The sequence below is a fragment of the Schistocerca serialis genome, chromosome 3 (genome assembly GCF_023864345.2).
Source record: "Schistocerca serialis cubense isolate TAMUIC-IGC-003099 chromosome 3, iqSchSeri2.2, whole genome shotgun sequence".
Classification (NCBI taxonomy): Eukaryota; Metazoa; Arthropoda; class Insecta; order Orthoptera; family Acrididae; genus Schistocerca; species Schistocerca serialis.
In genome coordinates this window covers 427674497-427694362 of record NC_064640.1, presented here as the reverse complement: position 1 = coordinate 427694362, position 19866 = coordinate 427674497, and the positions used below count along the sequence as shown (strand labels likewise).

The 19866-nt window shown below is 42.3% G+C and overlaps 1 protein-coding gene across 2 annotated transcripts in view; it reads left to right on the top strand.

Moving 5' to 3' along the window:
* The window catches only part of LOC126470307 (ATP-binding cassette sub-family C member 4-like), a 264208-nt gene that overhangs the window by 57252 nt on the left and 187090 nt on the right, over nt 1–19866 (top strand). For both annotated transcript variants that reach the window (XM_050098079.1, XM_050098078.1), the window contains exons 3-4: nt 7018–7152; nt 18573–18777. In XM_050098079.1, coding sequence (XP_049954036.1) covers nt 7018–7152; nt 18573–18777 — 340 coding nt within the window. The remainder of the gene's footprint in view (nt 1–7017; nt 7153–18572; nt 18778–19866) is intronic.

Below are 19866 nucleotides of genomic sequence, written 5' to 3'. Positions count from 1 at the left end.
TTCCAATCTTTACAGAAGCTCTCCTCCGCTGCAGAGTAAAAATCTTATTCTGGAAACATCCACCAGGCTGTGGCTAAGCCATGTCTCCACAATATCCTTTCTTTGAGTAGTGCTAGTTCTGCAAGCTTCGCAAGAGAGCTTCTGTAAAATTTGGGAGGTAGGAGACGAGGTACTGGCAGAAATGAAGCAGTGAGGACGGGCCTGAGTCGTGTTTGGGTAGCTCAGATGGTAGAGCACTTGCCCGCGAAAGGCAAAGATCCCGATTTTGGGTCTCGATCCGGCACACAGTTTTAATCTGTCAGGAAGTTTCAACTCCTTTATTAATTCTATATGTACATTTAAACACAGAATATAACTCTTTCTTGACTTCTGTTTGGTGCAGCTTTAGTGAAATCTGTCTTAATTCTAATTTAGAACTTAAAACCACATCTGAATCATCTAGCTCCTTCTCCAGCCAGTAATTTGACAAATACAAGGAAAGTATTTTCTCGAATTCTAATACATATCTAATTTTCTTCCTGTAAAACACGTGTCTTATGTATTTAATAGTTAGCTCTGTTCCTTCTTGTAGCTATTCTAGATGAGAGCATCTGGGAATTTTAATTTTGCCTCTTATTTCCTCCATGACACTATTGTTAAAACATTCCATAGATTCCTGGGTGTAAGAGGAATTTCACTATAGAACTTAAAGTTTACAACATTTGCAAACGAGTGCCTATTAAACGTAGTTATTTCGCCAGTTTTAAAATCTGCAAACAGCTGTTCTGTTGTTAGGTGAACAGTGTCCAGTTCGCCATATTTAGGTACAATAAAACTACTGTGTTTAAGACTGTCCAAATGGAAATGGAGGTTTACAAAAAAAAAAAAAAAATAAATGTACCCTCTCATATAGTAACCGTTCTCGATTCTATTGATTTTGGCCAGTGCTTTCCATTCCTGTTTACTGTAAATGTGGATATTTCATATGCTCCAGTTGTAGCCACATTTCTCCATACACTGCGTTTAAAACAATATGTAAACCTTGCTTTCACATTTTCAATAGCTTCTTCTTTAACCAATTGCAGTTTATATTGTTCTTTATCTTCGTCATTTACTCTAGTTTTCATTTCTTGACTTCGATGTCCTCTTATAATAGTTTTCCTTTTCATAGGCATAACACATTGACTGTACTTACAGGAGAAATTTCTTTAATAGGGAATGGTTTAACTCTGTCTGAGACATTGGTTCTTTTTTTTATAAGACTAGTGGAATAATATTGTTTGTGGGGACCAGGCTTAATTCGGTAGTATCTATATTTGATTGCATTGTGGAGAACAGTGTCCTAGATAGAGAAAAGGATGTTGCTCCTGCTTTATTATAACACTTCTGTGTACGATTTATGTCGTCGTTGTTGGTGTCACTGTTAAGAAACTCCACGTAGTTTACAGGTAGATAATTAAAATTGTAAGCAGACAGAACATAGCTTATATTCTTTTCTTGGTCTTGAGTGCCTGAAAGACTGACTTGTACACCAGTCAAATTTTGAGTATTTTATTACTGCACTAGACAAACATTAGAAAGTTGTTGAACACCACACAGCAGGTGTTCTGTAAGGTAATCGTTAATTAACACCACATGGAAACGATTTGCACACAGTACAGTGGAGCTTAAAATCTCTTGCACCGGGTCAAATAAACGATCCATTCTGCAGTTGTATATTGCAGCCTCCAGTCTGGTAATAGCATGTTCCTTAACCAAGAAAGAGGTAAGAGTTTCTAGTAGTCGCATGTCTGGACACTTTATAATGTATAAGGCGGTTACTGTGTGGCTGGTCCCGGCGGAGGATGGAGTCCTCCCTCGGGCATGGGTGTGTATTTTTGTCCTTAGGATAATTTAGGTTAAGTGGTGTGTAAGCTTAGGGGCTGATGACCTTAGCAATTAAGTCCCATAATATTTCACACACACACACATATAAGGCGGTTACCGATAATTCTGTTTACACCTGTGCTTTTTATCTGGCATAAAAATTTGTTATATATCTTTACTCTACAACTGGAGATCATCAACATTAAACAGTTAATCCTAACTCTCGAATGCTTATCCGCAATCACACTGCTGTTGCCTTGTTAGTCTCCTTCCATGCAGAATTCGTGGTTTGATACTACATAGTAGCTGAAAGCGTAGTGACCCGCGCTTTTTACGTACATGAAAGGCTGCAATCCATATGAAGTAATTAGGGACAATTCCGAAACATCCGACATGTCTAGATATGCGTCCGATAATCCTTTTGAAATAATACCTTAAAACAGGAATGTTACTGATGAGGCGAACGGGTGGCGGATTGTGGATTCAAAATGGCTCTAAGCACTATGAGACTTAACATCTGAGGTCATGAGTCCCTTAGACTTAGAATTACTTAAACCTAACTAACCTAAGGACATCACACACTTCCATGCCCGACGCAGGATTCGACCCTACGACCGTAGCAGCAACGCGGTTCCGTACAATTGTGGAGTTTATGGAACTTAGATCAAAGATGTAAACATACCGTACACGAGAAGGTGCCACCCAGAGGTGGGCTAAAGGCGTGTATAATGCGGCCTCAAAGTTTCTCACAATCGTAGGTGACAAGAGGTGCCTCCAGAAGGACGTTGGCGCAGCTCAACGTATGGTACGCCAGGTAATCTTTCGATCAAAAAGTCACGGGGTACATACTGCACTGCAGCTGCAAGTAACGCTGTCCAGTCATCACAACAAATAGTTCATCTGTGGGGATGGGATAGGCACCCTATCATGCTCACACTATTCAATGGAGTCACTGAGAACGTGGCTATGTGTTTATTTGTAAACAGTTGACGTGTATGTGCGAATGTAGCAGGATAGTTGGATGAACCGCTTGTCATAGTTGTGTGTATATATATATATGTGTGTGTGTGTGTGTGTGTGTGTGTGTGTGTGTGTGTGTGTGATTGAGAGAGAGAGAGAGAGAGAGAGAGAAAGAGAGAATGCCTGATTGCACACTGTGGGTGCATATATTATATATTGTGTACCATGTACACAACTGCATACTATATGTGCTTGTAAGTATTGCTTATATATTTGTGTATGTGTATGGTTTATCTTCATCTGATGTTGTCAGTCCCCATTTCCCATGTATACACATTGCATACAGCAAAGAAATGTAACTAGAAAAAAAAAATCATTCATTAAATGTAAATACTGTAAATATTGAAATAAATGTAAATACTGTATACAGGGTGACCCAAAGATCCGTTAACATTTGAGAACTGAATATTTCACGGAATCATGTAGCTTTTTTTTCAGTCTTCTGACTTGTTTGACACAGCCCGCCACGACTTCCTCTCCTGTGTCAACCTTTTCATCTGAAAGTAGCACTTGTAACCTAGCATAAAGGAAGAGACGCAAAAATTGACACTCCTGACTGAATTGACATGAGGTTTTATTGAAACGAAAAGAAAAGTGCACAAGATTACCAACAGATAGCGCTGCATATGATGTAAAAGCAATAACTAGCGTAACAGCTGTTTTTAGCAAAGACGATATTCTTTGTAGTAAATGCTCAACATGTTGGCAATTATTCGTCAACAATACCTGTAGTCGAGGGACAACGTTGTGAATAGCAGTGTATAACAGTCAGTAGGCATGGTGAGAAAATGTCTTCGGGTGTTGTATTTTTGCATTCCTAATCAGGTCGGACTATCGGGGTTAACTTACTACTTCAGGTAACCTCACAACCAATATTCACACGGATTGAGGTCACAGGGCCTTGAAGGACATACATGACAGACGAAGCGGCTCAGCAAGCGATAGTCACCAAGCGAATTGTGTGAAGCTTCATCCTGCATAAAAGTCGTACCTTCCGACAGATGTTTATCAGCCGGGCTATGGATGATCTGATTCCGTCTCTCACTACAGTTCGTTTTATACACGATTCACAAGCGGCGTCACTGACGTATTGCTGTCCAGCACCGGCTGATGACCAATTTATGCATTTGTTGTTGGTTTCAGTAGAACCCTATATCATTTCACGCATATGTGTCAATTTTTACCTCTCTACCCACTTTACTCTGTGAATTACAGCGTCTTCAAATGTTAACAGAGTTTTGGAACACCCTGTATATTGAAACAATTCATAAAGTACAAATTGTATGGGAAACGCAGTGTACAGGCTCTTCTTAGTTTTTGCTAGTTTTAGTGAAAGTAGTATCTCTGTACCTGATAGTACTAATTTTCAAGAAAAATTTCTGTTTCTATGTCTACGCAATTTTTTAAATTACAAGAAAAAATAATTTATTGCAAAATAACCTTGTAAATATTATGTAAATAAGACATAAACAAAGAAAATATTATTGTTAGTAAATATACAAAAAACTGTTGAAAAATGAACAAATTACGTCAGTAAATTATAAGTTATTTCCATATCGCCGTTATTATTTACAAAATAACCAAATCTTTTCACTACAGAGTACAATTGACTAGGGTCATGCAGCTGAACTATAGCGAGAAAATATTACTGTTGACAACAAACCTGAACCTCTTCCCCATGATGCTCATACCTTGAATCAAGAGGCTTACATATTTGAGCTAGTTGTAAAGGATGAAAGGGAGGGTGTCGGAGGAGGAGCTCGAATCTAATTGTTCCAGGGGCTTTCCGCCATTTTATTTGCTCCCGTTGGCTGAGACAAATAGGAAGATACGAGGGGTTTCCCACAGTTTTTACGAGGGGCATTCAATAAGTAATGAAACACATTTTTTTCTGAAAGCAGGTTGGTTTTATTAAGGAATCCAATACTCCATATTATTCCCCACTCTTTTGGCTATGAAATAAAATGAGCGTATGCCACTGATGGCTGGGAGTCTCCAGTTGAGACTACATTGAACAATTTGTGTGTCGATAACGATGAAATTGTGACGATAACAACCCTACACCCAGTCTCCGAGCGGAGAAAATCTCCGATCCAACCTGGAATAGGAGCTGCGTGCCAGTCTGACGTGTTGACCACTCGACTAAGGGGGCGTACCTTTCGACTACAAAACCTTGTTTTTTTACATAATATGCGTTCAATCCGACAGCCTAATTCCACCTTACTGGGAGTGCCTATATCCTCGCATGGGACCACTCGACTGGTCGACTTCGGAGCCAACGCCTTGCTGAATCAATAACCTCCCCATCATCCATGTACTGCTTCCTCCAGAGTGCATACTTCATTGAAGTAGACGGATGGGTCACGCGGAGTGTCCGCGCGGTTTGAGACGTCATGTCACGGTCTGCGCTGCCCCTGCCGCTGCCGCCGGAGGTTCGAGTCGTCGCTCGGGCAAGGCTGTATGTGTCGTTCTTAGCATAAGTCAGTTTAAGTAGTGTGTAAGACTAGGGACCGATGACCTCAGCAGCTTGGTCCCATAGGAATTCACAAACATTTGAACATTTTTTGTAAACAGATGGAAGTCTGTAGGTGCGAGATCCGGGCTGAAAGGCGCATGAGGAAAAACAGTCCAATGAAGTTTGGTGTTCTCCTCTCGAGTGCGTAGATTTGTGTGAGGCCTTGCGTTGTCTTGGAAAGGGGGAAGCACGCTTGCATTGTTGTGGTGATGAACACGCTAAAGTCGGTCTTTTCAATCTCCTGAGGGTAGCACAACACGCCTCAGAGTTGATCGTTGCACCATGAGGGAGAATATTAAACAAACTAATCCCTTCATAGTCCCAGAAGACTGTCGCCATGACTTTGCCGGCTGAGGGTGCGGGCTTTCAACCTTTTTTTTTTTTTCAGAGAAGAAGTGGGGGTGTGATTCCACTCCATGGATTGCTCTTTTGTTTCCTTTTCGAAGTGATCAACCAATGTCGCTTTTGGCGATGGCAAAAAAAAGTCATGTTCAGTCTCGTAACGCGCAAGCATTTCCACACAGCTGGTCCTTCGTTTCTCTTTACGGTCTTCTGTTAGGCGACCAGGAACCCTGCGGGCACACACTTTTGAGTACCCCAGTTGGTGGGTCAGCACTACCAACAGAGACATCCAGTTGTGCAGCGAGGTATCACCTCGAAGGAGAGTGTCCGCCTGTTCCTATACTGCAGGAGTCACAGGTGTGTGCGGCAGCCGGCACTCGGAAGATTGGACATTTTTGCGCGACCCTGCGATGATGACTGATGCCTCACCCAACGAGTCGCTGTACTTTTGTTCACTGCCAGGTCTCCGCGGACATTTCCCACGTGACTATGACTATCTGCGATGCCGTGATTTTCCCAGAAAAGGAACTCAACGACAGGTCTCAGCTTGGAACTCACCTTCGTTGCAGGTTCCATTCCGAATGCTACGTATAGCGGCGCCACCTATCGTAAATTCATGATATTATAGTGGCTGAAGTGGGAATGTTTTACGATATCCCGTAACAAATTCCGCATTTTTTTCACCCGAAACCGGTCCAGAAAAAATGTGTTGCATTATTTAACACCCCTCGTATATCACGTGGCCATTATCGAGTCACGTGGCAACCTTGATTATAAGTAGTCCACTTGCTTAAGATATGGGTTTCTCTTGATGACCTTTATCAAGTCCTGGTGGTTTCCGGGAGGTGGAGGGGGGGGGGAGGGTGGAGAGGGAGCGGGGGACTCTGGATGTGGAACATCATACACCGTCTAATCTCATCAGTGATCTTGAGATAAAATGCTATCTGGGCCAAAATTCTCCTTGATATCCTGTTAACTATTACAACATATAGTGGTGTAATTGTCTGGTTCGCTGGAATAGTGCGACACTTGACCACAGAAACTGCTGATGTTGCCGAAGTCTCAGGCATGTTTAGCGTTTGCCATTTTGAAGTAACAGCGTCTACTATTTGAAAATAGCATGATTGCTTCGTCGTAACTACTCTTTCTCATAAAAGAAATTGAAATTTATATCAACACATGCACAAATCATTTTTAAATAACTAGACACAGATAATGGATAATATTATGTTAACAACTAGAGTGATTGGGGGCACATTATGTAAATGCCAACTGAGGTGTAATTTCAATTACAGGAACTGGCTATCCGAGGTGGAGAAAGCAACAGCTAAAGGGCGAAAACCGTCTCTGCTGTTAGCCATAATGAAAACCTTTTGGCTTCAGTACCTCGGCTGCGGCATTGTTCTCCTGATCGAGGAACTGGTCTTCAGGTAAGCTGTCGCTACTATTGTACGATCACTAATCTCCATTAACTTAACTCTAATGTCTGCGAAATTCTGACAGCAAGAAGATTACTTGAATTGACATAAACTTCGTTCCACTCATTTTGTACATAACAGTATACAAATGATTTGGATTATATAATCTAGGACCATACTCTGCAAATATTTATGATATGCATAGTAGCGGATACCTCTCATTGTACCACGTATTAAGTTTCCTTACCGTTTCATTCCCGTATGGAACGAGGTAAGAATCCCTACTTAAATGACTGCTTTCGCTCCAAGTAGTCTAATCTTGTTTTCGCGACTCCTATGAGCGTGACACGCAGTGAGCTGTAGTGTATTCGTAGGTACCTAAATATAGATTCTTGAATCTTTGAAAGTAGGCTTTCGCGGGACAGTTGACATGAATCTTCAAGCGTCTGACAATTCAGTTTTTTTAGAATTTCCTTCTTGCTTCCCCTTTTTTTGTAGACCTACTGCATTTTGCGGTATCCAACTAAGGAGCCAAAGTCTGCAGCCTGCTTTTTTTGTTAATCCCTTGTCAGTTCTGCAATTCTATCTTACTTAAATTTACAGCTCTGTCACTCTGTCATAAAATATATGCACTTTTTTGTACGAAAGCTTTCTAGACGACAGTAAAATCTATTGCACAACAAGTGATAGCGGATATTCTTCAAAACTAATTGTAGGTTTTTCGAGTTCGTGTCATCTGAGACACTGGAAGAAATTAGGAAATTCTTACAAATTGGGCAAGTAGTTATGTGTGAAAAGATGAAAACAAAATTTAATGAAACTTGTTTAGTAGCACGGCACCGAACGCAAAGATAAAAATTGGGAATGTACCAAACGAGGCGCAAATGGTAAAACAGAAAAGTGAGATACTTTGAGTAAAAACTGAAATTAGAGAAGCATATAAACTGAAAGATAAATGTAGTAGGATGGATTATAATATTCATGTGGTGCTAGGCAACCTCTGATCTCGAGTAAAATTTACATTACTGTCGGGCGAGACATAAACTAAAATAAATGTGGTGAAAGGCGTAATTTATTATAGGCACACAAGATAATTTTTAATTTAAACACGCCGGCCGGTGTGGCCAAGCGGTTAAAGGCGCTACAGTCCGGAACCGCGTGACCGCTACGGTCGCAGGTTCGAATCCTGCCTCGGGCATGGATGTGTGTGATGTCCTTAGGTTAGTTAGGTTTAAGTAGTTCTAAGTTCTAGGGGACTGATGACCTTAGAAGTTAAGTCCCATAGTGCTCAGAGCCATTTTTTAATTTAAACACGAATTTTGACTGATATACAACAAAGTGCATAAATTGTTGGGCAGGCTTGTAAATTCAACCAAGGTAGAGTTGACAAGAGATGAGATATAAAAGTAATCTAGATGGACAACACAATCTGTTATACAATTTATGTGTGCAGCAGAATTCTCTGATTTCTGCCTAAGACACTATTCTATCCACTGTTTCCGCACAGTTATCACTGTCGTAGCAGCATGCGTTGTGTGATTGAAGTCTCATGGTACGGCAAATTCATTTCCAAGAGAACGCTCATTCCGTCCTGTCGAATTCACTCACATGCTGATGTCGCACCCTTCGACATTTAGTGGGAATCTGGGACTTATTTTCACATTTCCGTATTGTTCAACAACACTCCATTAAATGAAATTACGAACATTGGCCCATCAGGTCACTTAAGAAAGGATGCTAATCGGCCTACGTGTACGTGATCTCTCTCTCCAATCGCACGTTTGTTGTTCTGCACATCCTCCAAGTTTGGATACATGTGAACTATACTTTCTGCATGGTGCAATATTCACAAGAGTTATTGTAGATCCTACAACTCCATCATGCTATTAGTCTGTGACACTCAAATATTTACGTCAATTACAGACTAAAAAAAACCGTAGTGCTATTTATCTGTTGAATGATACATTATTATCAAAAATTATTGTTGGACAACTACACGAAAGCCACAGTTATGATACGATGTTAGGAAGCTCATTTTTAGTAATATTTGTCCACTTGTTACACGAAAAGAGCAAAGTTCCGCATTCTGGCCCAGATGGACCAATTGTGACCAACCCACCACCGAATCATGCTCTACCAGTGGCGTCATTTGGATGCGATACGGAGGGGCACGGGATAAGCACACTACTCTCCCAATTGTTGTAGGCTTTCTTGACCTTGGAGCCGCTACTTCTCAGTCAATTAGCTTCCTAATTAACCTCACAGGGCTGAGAGCATGCAGTTTCAGTTCTCCCACCAAGGAAAAGTTCTTGGAAATAACAGGAATCGAACCTGGTTCCTTCACACAGTAGTCAGATAAGCCACCTATACCTTTTATTTATTTTATTTTTATTTTATTTATTTATTTATTTGAGAAAGTGTAGGAACACTTTCCCCCCAAAATATGCCTCCTGCCCAGTTTGCCTAAACAAATTGTTCAAGTTTAATGAACCAGCTTTACCTATCACTGAGCTGCGGAGGTGAAAAGATGCACTCAACGTCCACTATAAATGAAAGAAAGAGGCATTATAACTCGCATCCCGAAACGAATAAACGACAGCTTTCATAGTTATTATAGCATGAACAGTACCAATCAGCCCCTAATGCTAATTATGTATGTTAACTTTTCGTTTCAATGCTTTTATAAATCAAACTCTTAGGCATTTAATCACATAATTTTCGTTTCTCAGAAATTTCTTTGCAGTGTAGAGGATGTTTGTACGCAATAACCAAGTTTCACAAGTTATATATATATAAATACAATCTTTTGCGACTATAAGGAAATCTAATTAAGACCAAAAGCGTTATGCTTTCTTTTAAATCATCCTCTGTGATCAGGATTTTTGTTTCTTAGACCATTCTTCATGTTCTTCTACATATATGTGGTAAATTTTACCACACAGCGCTTTCACTAATACTAAATATATTCACGTTTTCGTATTTTCAATAACCACAGCCATCTGGCTATTTTGTGCACTTTGTTAGTGCACCTATATAACGCCTTCGACTGCGGGGAAAAGAGGCCGAAAAGAAAAGGGGACAACATATAGCCAAGTTTTTTTTTTTTTTACTGATATACCTGTTTTCCAATACAACATTGCTATTATGTAACATTTTCTTTTTATCATCTAAACACGCAAGAACCCAGGACTACATCACCATGGTCTGTTTCTCAAGCTGCCGACATTGAAAATACCAGTTTTTTCTTCTTTTCTTTTAATTATACTCTGGTCAAAACTATTACGGACGCCGGCCGGTGTGGCCGAGCGGTTCTAGGCGCTTCAGTCTGGAACCGCGCGACCACTACGGTAGCAGGTTCGAATCCTGCCTTGGGCATGGATGTGTGTGATGTCCTTAGGTTAGTTAGGATTAAGTAGTTCTAAGTTCTAGGGGACTGATGACCTCATATGTTAAGTCCCGTAGTGATCAGAGCCATTTGAACCTATTAGGAGCTCGGGAGAGATATCATCTGGTATGGAAAGATAAGGGTTTAAATTGCTCTAACATTACACATAACACGCTATACTTTCTTGTGACCTCTGATGCGGTGTACAGTTCCCGAGAACTGCAATCGTTATCTTGCCCCTGTGGGGCATGGATTCAGTCGAACTATCGGTGAGTGTCTGTGGTATATTTTCCCATTCCTGAAGATAGTTCTAGGTTACGCTGGCCGAACAAAGATCCTTCTTCCAAGCGAATATCAGAAATATTCAGCAGAAGTAATATCATGGCAGCACTTTTCAAGTAAAATTCTCTCTTTTTAGCTGATCATCCACCAACTGACCATTATGAGTGACGTGTTGTACGTGGTAACATGCGTACAACAACTGAAAGTCCCAGTTCATAGTCAACTAGTATTTCCAGAATGAGATTTTCACTCTGTAGCGGAGTGTGCGCTGATATGAAACTCCCTGGCAGATTAAAACTGCGTGCCAGACCGAGACTCGAAATCGGGACCTTTGCCTTTTGCGGGCAAGTGCTCTACCAACTGAGCTACCCAAGCACGACACACGCCCCGCCCTCACAGCTTTACTTCTGCCAGTACCTCGCCTCCTACCTTCCAAACTTTACAGAAACTCTCCTGCAAACCCTTTCTTTCAGGAGTGCTAGTTCTGCAGGGTTCGCAGGAGAGCTTCTGTAAAGTTTGGAAGGTAGGGGGGCGAGGTACTGCAAGAAGTAAAGCTGTGAGGACGGGGCGTGAGTCCTGCTTGGGTAGCTCAGTTGGTAGAGCACTTGCCCGCGAAAGGCAAAGGTCCCGAGTTCGAGTCTCGGTCCGGCACACAGTTTTAATCTGCCAGGAAGTTTCAACTAGTATTTATTTTCATTCCACGTAAAAATGCAAGACTACAAAGAAACTTGTTCAGCATTGACTTAGTGGGCCGATTGGACTTAAACACTAATCAATGGCTGATAAACAATAAAGAGTATTGAGTCTCTGTCCGTGAAAGCACTTGAAAGATTATAAGCTCCACAGAAGGACTCACGCTGACGGGAGTCGCTGCACTAATTTACGATAGGCATAATAAGTCTTATGTTCAGTTAGCACTGGCCCTGTTCAGCAAGTGTGGCAAATTCAAAGCTTTTTGGGCAGTACAGTGACGGCAGCAGCTGAACACAGTTCACAGTCGAAGTTCCACACAGGGATACCAGTCTCGAAGTAATGAATCCATAGAAGGCCAAGTAGGAGGAGCTGAAGTTCCTTGGGCGAAATCCGGCTGCGCGTAGTGGCTGCACTGCGGTACCCTCCAGATTGAGGTGCTGCTGGCACAGTGTGGTGTAGATCATGGTGGTCGTTCTGCTTTGGAACTGCGTTTAGTGGCTCAGCAAACTGAACTGACGGTGAGCGGCCAGGTGGCGTCCTAAATATATGCCCGGCGAAGTGATATCTGCTCATTTCTTCGATGGTACGTGATTTGCACAAACAGAGCACGCCTTCCCTTCCGCGTCCACACATGTCCCTCATGCAGAGGCCTAGGCTCAGTAAAGGCTGGTGACGGAGCTGATGACCTCACACAGCGGTGGTTGCAGGCAAGCGCATGGCGCGAAGTACCTGATGCTTCCCTAATGAGTCTCTGATCGATGAATCATAACAGCGGCCGGTATCCAGCCCAGAGAGTTCCCTCGTTTTACGTAGGAAGTCTTTGAAGGCAGCCAGAACTGGAGACTGCAAAGAGATGTCCGTAGAAGGACGAGCCATCCCCGATGCTGATTCGGAGACACTATGTCTTTGGATTCTCTGGTGGGTAGCAAGTGATGAAGCAAGAGAACATACATGGTCCTGCACTGCTGCTGTGGTGGAAGGTCTCGATACAACACTCAAAGAACATGCCACCCCAACAACAGACCTGCAGAGTGGAGGAAATAGTACCATAACTGAATCATCCATATGTGATTGTGTTGCAACAACACTGCTTAACACAGAAACTGATAAGCTGACTGTATTGTCAGTGGATAGTGGACAAATGCCACCATCGGCTGTGATGAATGCAGAAACGGTGCATGTGTGTTCATGAGGAACAGGAAGCAAAACAGAAAAGGAATCAGCCTATGGATGAAAGAATTGGTCCAGAAGAGGACTGAGTGCCAGAAATATCACAAGAACTCCTTGCAGTGGGAGTCTGAAATTTCTTTTTACCCAGAGCGTGTCTTGTAATATGAAAGCACCTTGAAATGAATGATGGCAAGCATGTTGTTCTCGAAGGGTGTATGTTGGCTCCTTGGTAGTTGAAGCACTGCGGCTTTCTAGTGCATAAGGAGAGAGACAACTGACGACACAGAAATGGACCTCGTGGGTGAGCAGTAAAAATTTAGGGAGAAGACAAGACCTGCTGGGAGTCTTGTGTTGCGGAAGACCACGTGTAAGTTTTATTGTGCGTAGGAGTACCAAACACTAACATGGAGTCCTGTTGTGTCATGGAAGACGACTTCGAATTTTTATTGTGGCTATGAACACTGATGACTGGCAGGGAGACCTGCTGCATCGTGGAAGAAGTCTTTAGGTGTTTAATGTGGGTATCAGCACTGAGGACTGGCGAGGAGTCCAGTTGCGTCGTGTAAGATGCGTTGGAAATTGTACCGTGTACTTGGACACAAAATTTGTCACGCAAAGCTTAATAGGCATTGAATTGGGATTTCCACTGGAGATAAGGTAAGGTACGAGGATCTATACCACTGTTAACACGTGAAGAACTTGGTAGGTGTGAAATCCAGAGTGGGCTAAGAGAAAAGCTCGTTGTCGTGTGTCACTTAAAACTGTGGAGGCCACGAAGTGTTGCTCCGACCTTGTGACAAAGGCACGACGTGGCTCCATTTTCTTCATCCAAGTCCCGAAACGATAGAGGCAGTGTCATCCCTGCCTGGACCAACGTCTGCAGCAGGATCTCCTGGTGGTGCCGAAGTTGTTGGAGAGCCTAGTGTAGGTCAGCGACTGGGCGACCCTCACTTAACAGGAGAATTTTCTGTTCCAGCTGAAGTCGCTGTAAGTCGTGTAGTAGCTGTATCAACTCATCTTGCTTCTCTGTTGCTGTGCTGGAACGAGAAAAGTTTATTTATACGCTTCAATTTATGCGCCGAAATAGCTCTAGACTTCGCAAAATGTTTATGGATGCACTGCCAACGCTGGGAGTGTAAACGATAGGTCAATTGATATCGTCGCCGTTGAGAAAAGGGACTAAACATGGGAATCAGCTATACTAGACGTCGACTGGTGGGACAAAACTTGAAAACTTGTACCCTCATCGCCAGCACTGGTGGGATGAAACACTTTAAACTGTCAGCAGTTTGTATGTTCCGTGCAGCTGCAGGCACAAGAAAAATACAGTCCAAGTAAACAATGTAGAATACGTTTATGAGAAAATACTTGAAGTAAAATCTCCTCCTTGGAGAAGATTTTGTCCGTTGGACCAGTGTCAGACAAGTTGTAACGGAAAGTAAAACCCAGTTCACCCAAATTTTGGAAGTTACCTGGGTTTAGGGGTGTAGTACATACGCGTATAACTGAATTTAACTAAAAAGAACACCACGTCGGCAAAACTGATGTGCCCTACGTGGTAGCACACACTCACCCGTTTGTAACAGGTCGTAGGCAATTGGCATTTACTTTCTTTCCACACAAAAATGGAAAACTACAAACAAACTTGTTCAGCACTGACTACATGTGCCAATTGGACTTCACCACTATTTAATGACTGATAAACAATAAAGATTTTTGAGTCTCAGTCCATGAAAGCACTTGAAAAATTATAAGTTCCACAGAAGGGCTCACGATGGCAGGAGTCACTGAACTAGTGACTAGGGATAACAAATCTTGCGTTCAGTTAGTACTGACCCTATTTAGGAAGTGTGACAAACTCGAAGTCCATTTGGGAGTGTAGTAACGGCTACTGCTTAACACGGTTGGGAGTATAAGTTCAACACAAGAAAACCAATCTTTGAGCACCAAATCCACTGTAGGTCAAGTGGAAGGAGGCGAAGTTCCCTGGACAATGGCTGGCTGTTCAAGGTGGCTGCACTGCGGTACACTCCACATCGGGCTGCTGCCGGAACGACATGGTGTAGGTCATGGCAGTCACTCTGCTTCAGGACTGCTTGCCGTGGATCGACTGGCAGGGAACAGCCAGACGCTGTCCTAAACGCATGCCCAGCGGAGGGATATCTACTCGATGCTTGGATGGCAGGTAATTCACTAAAGCAAAGCAGTGCTTCTGATTACGGCACTGTTGCCCCGGATGCACTCGTCACTGGCCTCGAGGCTGGCACCCCTCATAGCGAAGGCAGTGCCCCATGTCCCCATGCTGTCAGCTGGAATTCCACTTCGGAACAGATTAGCGTCTTTTGGACCCAGTCCAGCTTGTAATGGTTGATACGCTATGTCTGCCTATTGTTGATATCCGGGTCTCCCAAGGGAGTGTATGCTGCGGAGCCGAAGCACAGGCAACTTGCAAACCATCACAGTTATGTAGGTAGTTGTGCTTGCAGGAGATGACCTGGATACATCAATAAGGACGAGCACTGATGCCCAGAAAAGAAAAGCATTCATCAGAAAATGTTTGTTTCAGGTGTAAATGAGTAGGTTGTCGACCTCAACAGTAATCGTGCGTTTACACGTAGTAAAATTCGGCTCTATTCCGTCTGCCTCCATCAACAGATTTTCTTCACATAGTACCTTCTGCTACTACAATGTCGCATTATTAATGGAACATACACTTTGCGCCTATGAGCGAAGAGGCGGCTTTCACAAGATGTCTGGGAACAGTCAATGCTGATGCTGCTGTTTCAGTGTGTTGCTGTAGCTGAGTTCCATTCTGAAGACAAACCTGCCAGGCTTTCAGGAAGGTGTATCGTTATTCAGGGTGATAGTTTACCATGCTCGAGCTTGTTTAGGGACCCAAACTCATTCTAAAGCAAGGCCACAGTCGTGAAATTTCACTTTGGTACACTTTAATGGCAAATTCTGTCAGCCACAGTGATGAACCACTTTCTCTCCTGCTAAATGTTCGCCAAGCAAAAGTTTTCATTCAGGCAGGTTGCTGAAAATATTCCTCACATCGACATTCAGTGGCTCGTAGATTTCTGGCACCTGAGCAATGAGGTGTCTAATTGAAGACTCAACCAGCGCCCAGTAACTTTATATCCACACCATGTTGTTCCAGACAGTATATTCTCCCACGGATGTATCAGAAGTATTCATTAGGTCAGTGTACAAGAAAGAACACGTATCATGTAGGACGGAAGGCAAATAATTTGTTTAATAGAATTAAAAATCAAGCTTTTATTGTGTATTACAGCATTTAATGTTTAATAAGTCATGAACAGTTTGGGATACCAAAAAAAATTTCAGTAAATAACAATATGAATTGTGCTGGACAGGTAACACTCGTAAGTTCACAAGAAAGCTCTTCGACGTAGTGCAGTTTAGTAACCACCTCGTCAGGACGTGGTTCGTTATAGACAATTGCGTACAATTAGCCGTCCATAGCAGATAATGGATCAATACATTATTTTTGTAACGTATTTCGTTACAGTGTACAGTCACTCTATTTCCACAGCAATAATCGGTGTATTTCAGTAACAGAACATCTTCTGATTGATAGCAGTTGCAGGTTGACCAGATTCCAGTGCTGTGCTCAGCATTCATTAGTCACTAACAAGGGGAGGCAGCCGGCCAAAGTGGCCGTGCGGTTAAAGGCGCTGCAGTCTGGAACCGCAAGACCGCTACGGTCGCAGGTTCGAATCCTGCCTCGGGCATGGATGTTTGTGATGTCCTTAGGTTAGTTAGGTTTAACTAGTTCTAAGTTCTAGGGGACTAATGACCTCAGCAGTTGAGTCCCATAGTGCTCAGAGCCATTTGAACCAAGGGCAGGCCGCCAATTGTGAAATTCAGATTCGATTCATACTGCGCATAATAAAAGCTCATGGCCAGAGGTGTAATGTGGCAAAGCACCAAGATGCACTTCTCAGCTGTTGTCGAGAAAATCGACAGTTAAAAGAAACCGTTGCCGTGAAATACTCTCTACGATTAATAATTTTCTACAGCGTCGTGGCGCAGCGGTAAGCGCTCGGGTTCGTAATCCGAAGGTTGCCGGATCGAATCTCGCGCCATGCAACCCTTTTTTTTGTATTTGTTTTTTGTAATTCGTATATAATTCCCGGAAATCAGTTGCAACAATTATGCACATAATAAGTTGTTGAAAGTCGTTTGTCGTGCAAAAACTGGCGACTTCGAACTTCATTATGTTTTCCGCAAACAAAGTTGTATTTCACAAATGTTATTAATTGTCTTCATAATGTTAACCACGTATAGTTAACGGAAGACGTAGAAACGGTATTCCGAAACGAATACGTGTAGCGTAAGTCAAACGTTAGAATTAGAATAGAGACCCCACGAACACAAATTTGCTGCGGCATGTATGAAATATAAACTCCGTTACTCGCTCGTTACACTTGAAGGACAGATGTTGAATGGGCCGAAACGAGCCGCCGCATAACAGCGTAGTTGCCTGCTAACTTCGAAAGAAGGTAGATGCGGTCCCTGGCGCAACTTATAACATCGTCGAAAATCAGTGCGGACGGGAGAGCTTTGGTACACCCTGTTAAAAAAACGGAAAAATGGAGGCGGTACAATTGGAGAGCGATCCGCCTTCACCAGTATGCATAAGCAATTCATCAATAGTATATATATATATATTTGAATTACAAAAAACTAATAATAAAAAAAATTACATGGCGCGAGATTCGATCCGGTGACCTTCGGATTGCGAACCCGAGCGCTTACCGCTGCGCCACGACGCTGCAGATAACTATTAATCGTAGAGAGTATTTCACCGCAGCGGTTTCTTTTAACTGTCGATTTTCTCGACAACGGCTGAGAAGTGCATCTTGGTGCTTTGCCACATTACACCTCTGGCCATGAGCTTTTCTTATGCGCAGTATGAATCGAATCTGAATTTCACAATTGGCGGCCTCCCCTTGTAAGTCGTATTCGTGACTTATGAACGCTGAGTGGAGCACCTAAAACTGATTGGCTGCTCTGGAGCTATTACTGATACGAAAATATTGTGGAATATACATATAATGACCATACAGCTTTCGCATGTCTTCCCATCTGGGGGTATTTCAAGCTTTCAGAAACATTGTTTGTATCCTTAATCACTGTATATTTTAAATTATAGGTTTAATTTCAGCGACTTTCACGACTGTTGCTGATGAAACTGTACAAAATTCCAATTAATGGAGGAAATTTTCAACTTCCAAATTTGATTATCAAGAAGGCGAGAGAGATTTGGTGGCACGCAGTTCCTGATTAGCAGACCACTCTACATTGTTTTGTGTTTAATCCCACATCTAATCACCAAGTCTTTCGGTGTGAAGATATTTGACTATGGTATTGATCTGTCCGTCGAACTGAGATATTAAATTTTCTTCTCCTTTGGTGCTACGCGAGATGAATGAACACTTTGTTGTTACTGGATTTTATCCTTTCTCTTTCCTCTTACTGACAACTCCATAAACTTCATTTCAAGCTCAGGAATCGAAATCCTCGGCATCAGTAGTTGCATTTAAGGTACCAATGTGCGAGAAGAAAAATACGTCCACTCTTGGACGACCCAACGATACCCTTGGGGTCTCTCAGTAATCAGTACCATGCAGATTTTCTATGGCCATCTTTAAATTCTCAATTGACAGACCCAGTCCATACTTTGCCACGTCAGTTGGCCTTGGAAAAAATGCATCTTCGGCCTCGGGTCGCACTATTTAATCCTAGTCAGTAAGCCATGTAATATGCAACTCAACAGGGTCGATATGAGCAAGGAAAATAAGTAATTGGGCTCTTAGAGTGTCATAGCGTGGTTCAGCAATAAACTTTATTTAGATCGTGTTTGTGTTGTGTGCAGGGTAGCGCAACCCATCATGCTTGGGCAGATCGTGGAGCACTTCACGCAGGGCAGCAGCATGACGTCTGGAGAGGCGTGTGCGTATGCAGCGGCGCTATGCATCATCGTTTTCGTCAAGAATTGCTTCTACCACCACTACATGATGCTGGCGCAGCTGGTCGGCATGCGCATCCGCGTTGCCTGCTGCTCCCTGCTCTACCGCAAGGTAAGCTCCTTGCACCATCAATTGCTAGACTCTCGCCCGGGTTCCCGGGTTCGATTCCCGGCGGGGTCAGGGATTTTCTCTGCCTCGTGATGGCTGGGTGTTGTGTGCTGTCCTTAGGTTAGTTAGGTTTAAGTAGTTCTAAGTTCTAGGGGACTGATGACCATAGCTGTTAAGTCCCATAGTGCTCAGAGCCATTTGAACCATTTGCTAGACTCTCAAGGGATTCATTGTAGGAGATATTATTGAAATCCTTGTCTTTAGATTTAGTTTTAGATATATCTGCAATATTGTGGTTGAGACTCGTCCCAGTGACAAATATGAGTAGTGAGCAAAAAGCGAGCTGACATCAGAGCTCGTACACTCGGATTGTCATCAGTACATGTCATGCACTCTGATATGAAACTGGGAGGACGAAGAGGGATTAACTCCAGCGCAACGTGAAACTAAGTATTAATGTCTTCAATTTCCTAATTCCAAATTAAATTTTGAATAGATCCAGTCATATTTTCTCTCTTTTTCATCATATCCAAATAGCTGTTATCTTGCATTTCAGTACACTTCTTAGTAATAATAATAATAATAATAATAATAACAGAACAACAATAACAACAGTAGTATACGTAGTAATAATAATATTAATAATAATAATTGATTTTCGTCCAAAAGCTCTATAACAAAAAAACCATGTCAAGACAGACAAAAATTCGGCACTATAACACAGTTATGAAACCAAGAGTCATCTACACAAGTGAAACATCGCCAGTGAACAAAAAAAGCGGACTTGAAGATACAAAAAAAGAAGAGAGGAATATCACAAGGAGAATTTTAGGAGCAAGACATATCCAAGGCGATTGCAGGATGCACTCATTCAAAATAACAGGAAATACTTCAAACATTGAAATTGATGTTAAGAAAAGGCGAATGGAATTTACAAGAAAAGCGATTGACAAAAAGGATAACAGACTATGGAACATTACTCAAGAACTCAATACCTTGGCTGAATGAAATTCGGAAGGACTTCAAAAACGCAAAAACATAAGAGCAACCGTCATTTTAGACAGAAACACGTTCAGACACGAAGTAGAAAAA